This window comes from Olea europaea, unplaced genomic scaffold (genome assembly GCF_002742605.1).
Source record: "Olea europaea var. sylvestris unplaced genomic scaffold, O_europaea_v1 scaffold4098, whole genome shotgun sequence".
NCBI classification, from domain to species: domain Eukaryota; kingdom Viridiplantae; phylum Streptophyta; class Magnoliopsida; order Lamiales; family Oleaceae; genus Olea; species Olea europaea.
Genome location: NW_019260685.1, coordinates 31,781 through 34,987, shown reverse-complemented (window position 1 = coordinate 34,987; position 3,207 = coordinate 31,781). Strand labels below are relative to the sequence as shown.

Genomic DNA, 3,207 nt, shown 5'->3' with positions numbered 1-3,207 from the left:
AAGTCAAAGAAGATTGAACCCAAACATGAAGGAAGTGGTCAGGGCAGAGATACTCAAGTTATTGGATGCAGGAATTATCTACCTAATTTCAAATAGTGCATGGATCAGCCCTGTTCAAGTGGTACTGAAAAAAGGGAGAATCACAGTGGTGAAAAATGAGAAGAATGAACTAATTCCCACCAGAATAGTTACGGGTTGGAGAGTTTGCATTGACTATCACAAACTGAATGCAGCTACACGAAAGGATCACTTCCCACTCCCATTCATTGATCAGATATTGGAGAGATTGGTTGGACATTCACACTACTGCTTTCTTGATGGATATTCGGGCTATAATCAGATACCTGTCGCACCAGAGGATCAGGAGAAGACCACTTTCACTTGCCCCTATGATACTTTTGCTTATCGTAGGATGCCTTTTGGTCTTTGCAATGCTCCAACCACATTTCAGAGGTGTATGATGGCAATATTCTCTGATATGATTGAAAGGTTTATCGAGGTTTTCATGGACGACTTCTCAGTATTTGGATCTTCATTTGATGAATGTCTAAACCACTTGAATTTGGTCTTACAGAGATGCAAGGAGACTAACCTGGTTTTAAATTGGGAAAAATGTCACTTTATGGTGCAGGAAGGCATTGTACTTGGGCATAGGATATCGACAAAAGGAATTGAGGTAGACAAGGCAAAAATTCAAGTGATTGAGAAATTACCACCGCCTACATCAGTTAAAGAAGTTCGTAATTTTTAGGGGCACGCTGGGTTCTACCGGAGGTTTGTAAAAGATTTCTCGAAGATCACTAAACCTTTGTGCAATTTGCTAATGAAAGATGTAACCTTTGAGTTCAATGAGGATTGTCTCACAGCCTTCAACACTTTAAAGGAAAAGCTTACGACAGCACCAGTAATTGTAGCACCAGACTGGGAATTGCCTTTTGAATTGATGTGTAATGCAAGTGATCACGCTGTAGGTGCAGTATTGGGACAACGGAGGAACAAGATTTTTCATGTGATCTACTATGCAAGCAGAACTCTAAATGATGCACAAATAAATTATGCAACCACTGAAAAGGAGCTATTGGCTGTGATATTTGCATTCGACAAATTCAGGTCATACCTCGTCGGGTCTAAAGTCATCGTCTATACTGATCATGCTGCATTGAAGTATCTGCTCACAAAGAAGGATGCAAAGCCGAGATTAATTCGTTAGGTGCTGTTGTTGTAAGAATTTGATATTGAGATACGCGACAAGAAGGGCACCAAGAACGTAGTATCAGATCACCTATCCCGACTAGAACCTGGGGAGAAGGAAGATTTAGTGGATATAAATGAGATCTTCCCGGATGAACATGTTGAGAGTGGATGAAGCACCTTGGTACGCAGATATTGTCAATTACTTGGCCAGTTCCATTCCACCGCCTGACTGCTCCAGTCACCAAAGAAAAAAATTCTTCGCCGAGTTAAAATATTATTTCTGGGAGGATCCAATTCTCTATAGGCGAGGAGCTGATCAGATAGTGAGGAGATGCGTACCTGAAGAAGAAGTACATGAGATTCTCGAGCACTGTCACTCATCCCCATATGCAGGACACTTTGGAGCTTCAAAAATAGCTGCAAAGATTCTACAATCCGGGTTCTACTGGCCTACACTGTTTAGAGACACATTTGAATTTGTCAAGAGGTGTGACCGATGTCAACGCACTGGGAATATTTCGAGGAGGAATGAAATGCCACTAAACAACATTTTGGAAGTGGAAATATTTGATGTTTAGGGAATTGACTTCATGGGACCTTTCCTCACTTCATTCTCAAACCAGTATATTTTGGTAGCAGTGGATTACGTATCAAAATGGGTGGAAGCAGTTGCACTGCCAACAAATGACTCAAAGGCAGTAATTGGATTTCTGAAGAAATATATTTTCACTCGATATGGCACACCGCGAGCTATAATCAGTGACGGGGGTAAACACTTCTGTAATCGCCAGTTTGAGCAGATGTTAAATAAATATGGTGTTAAACACCGTCTCGCTACCCCGTATCATCTATAAACTAGCGGGCAAGTTGAAGTGTCTAATCGGAAGTTGAAAAGGATACTCGAAGTCACAGTGAACTCATCTAGAAAAGACTGGTCTAAAAAGCTAGACGATGCAATGTGGGCTTACAGAACAGCATTCAAGACACCGATAGGCATGTCTCCATATCGCCTAGTTTTTGGGAAAGCATGCCATCTGCCATTAGAAATGGAGCACCGGGCATATTGGGCTATGAAACAGTTAAATATGGACTTGAATGCCACCGGTGAAAAGCGTCTACTGCAACTGAATGAGTTGGATGAATTTAGAATGGAGGCTTATGAAAATGCAAAACTTTACAAGGAGCGAACCAAAAAGTGGCATGATATGCACATTCAGAGGCGAGTATTCGAAGTGGGGCAGCAAGTACTACTATATAACTCGAGACTCAAGCTATTCCCAGGAAAACTACGATCACGGTGGTCGGGTCCCTACACAGTTACAAAAGTCCTACCATATGGGGCTATACAAGTGGGCCATGAGACTAAGGGTACTTTCACTGTTAATGGGGAAAGGTTGAAACATTACTGGGGTGGTGACTTCTCTAACCAAAAGTCAACCTTTCAACTCGAGACGCCAGAATGAAGCAGCTGCAGAAAAGTCGAGCTATCGACTATAACTTAGCGCTGGGTGGGAGGCAACCCACTGTATCCTTTTTATCTATTTATTTACTTTATTATGCTTACTGCATTAGATTAGGAAGTTTATTTTCAAATTCATTTAGTATTTTGTTATGTGGTCATCGATCATCTAGGCATGTTAAAAGAGTCCAAACACTGTTTACACGAGTCCTTAAATATCACACACGAGTTCGGGTTGATTTGAGTTGTTTGGGTAGTTGAGTGTAGAATTCACGCATTTTGAGGCAAATTATGTTTTCTAAATTTCACATGTCAATGTTTTAAAAGTATGTCTTTGAAAAATTGGGGACGTTGAGAGCCTAGTCATTTATTAAAAAAAAAATTTGGACAAAAATCGAATTTTTGGGGAAAGCAGTATTGTTTTATTTTATTTTATTTCTTTTAAAAAAAACAAAAAAAAAATTTAAAAAAAAAAGTGTCTATACGATCGCATAGACACCAACCGAAAGAAAAAGTTAAAAAAAAATATAACTATGCGACCGCATATCTTTTAA

At 40.0% G+C, this 3,207-nt stretch overlaps 1 protein-coding gene across 1 annotated transcript; it reads left to right on the top strand.

The window, feature by feature from the left end:
- Positions 1-25: 25 nt before the first annotated feature.
- On the top strand, positions 26-1,210 carry LOC111387587. The gene is made up of 3 exons (XM_023012163.1): positions 26-346; positions 752-945; positions 1,111-1,210. The coding sequence occupies exons 1-3, from the start codon at positions 26-28 to the stop codon at positions 1,208-1,210; spliced, it is 615 nt and encodes a 204-aa protein (XP_022867931.1).
- Positions 1,211-3,207: the final 1,997 nt, after the last annotated feature.

What these genes read in the sequence shown, in the direction of transcription:
- LOC111387587 (XM_023012163.1), top strand. Translation starts at nt 26, where the DNA reads ATGAAGGAAGTGGTCAGGGCAGAGATACTCAAGTTATTGGATGCAGGA. An exon ending in CGGGCTATAATCAGATACCT is followed by an intron (nt 347 to 751) that starts GTCGCACCAGAG and finishes CGTAATTTTTAG; the next exon opens with GGGCACGCTGGGTTCTACCG. An exon ending in GAATTGCCTTTTGAATTGAT is followed by an intron (nt 946 to 1,110) that starts GTGTAATGCAAG and finishes CGACAAATTCAG; the next exon opens with GTCATACCTCGTCGGGTCTA.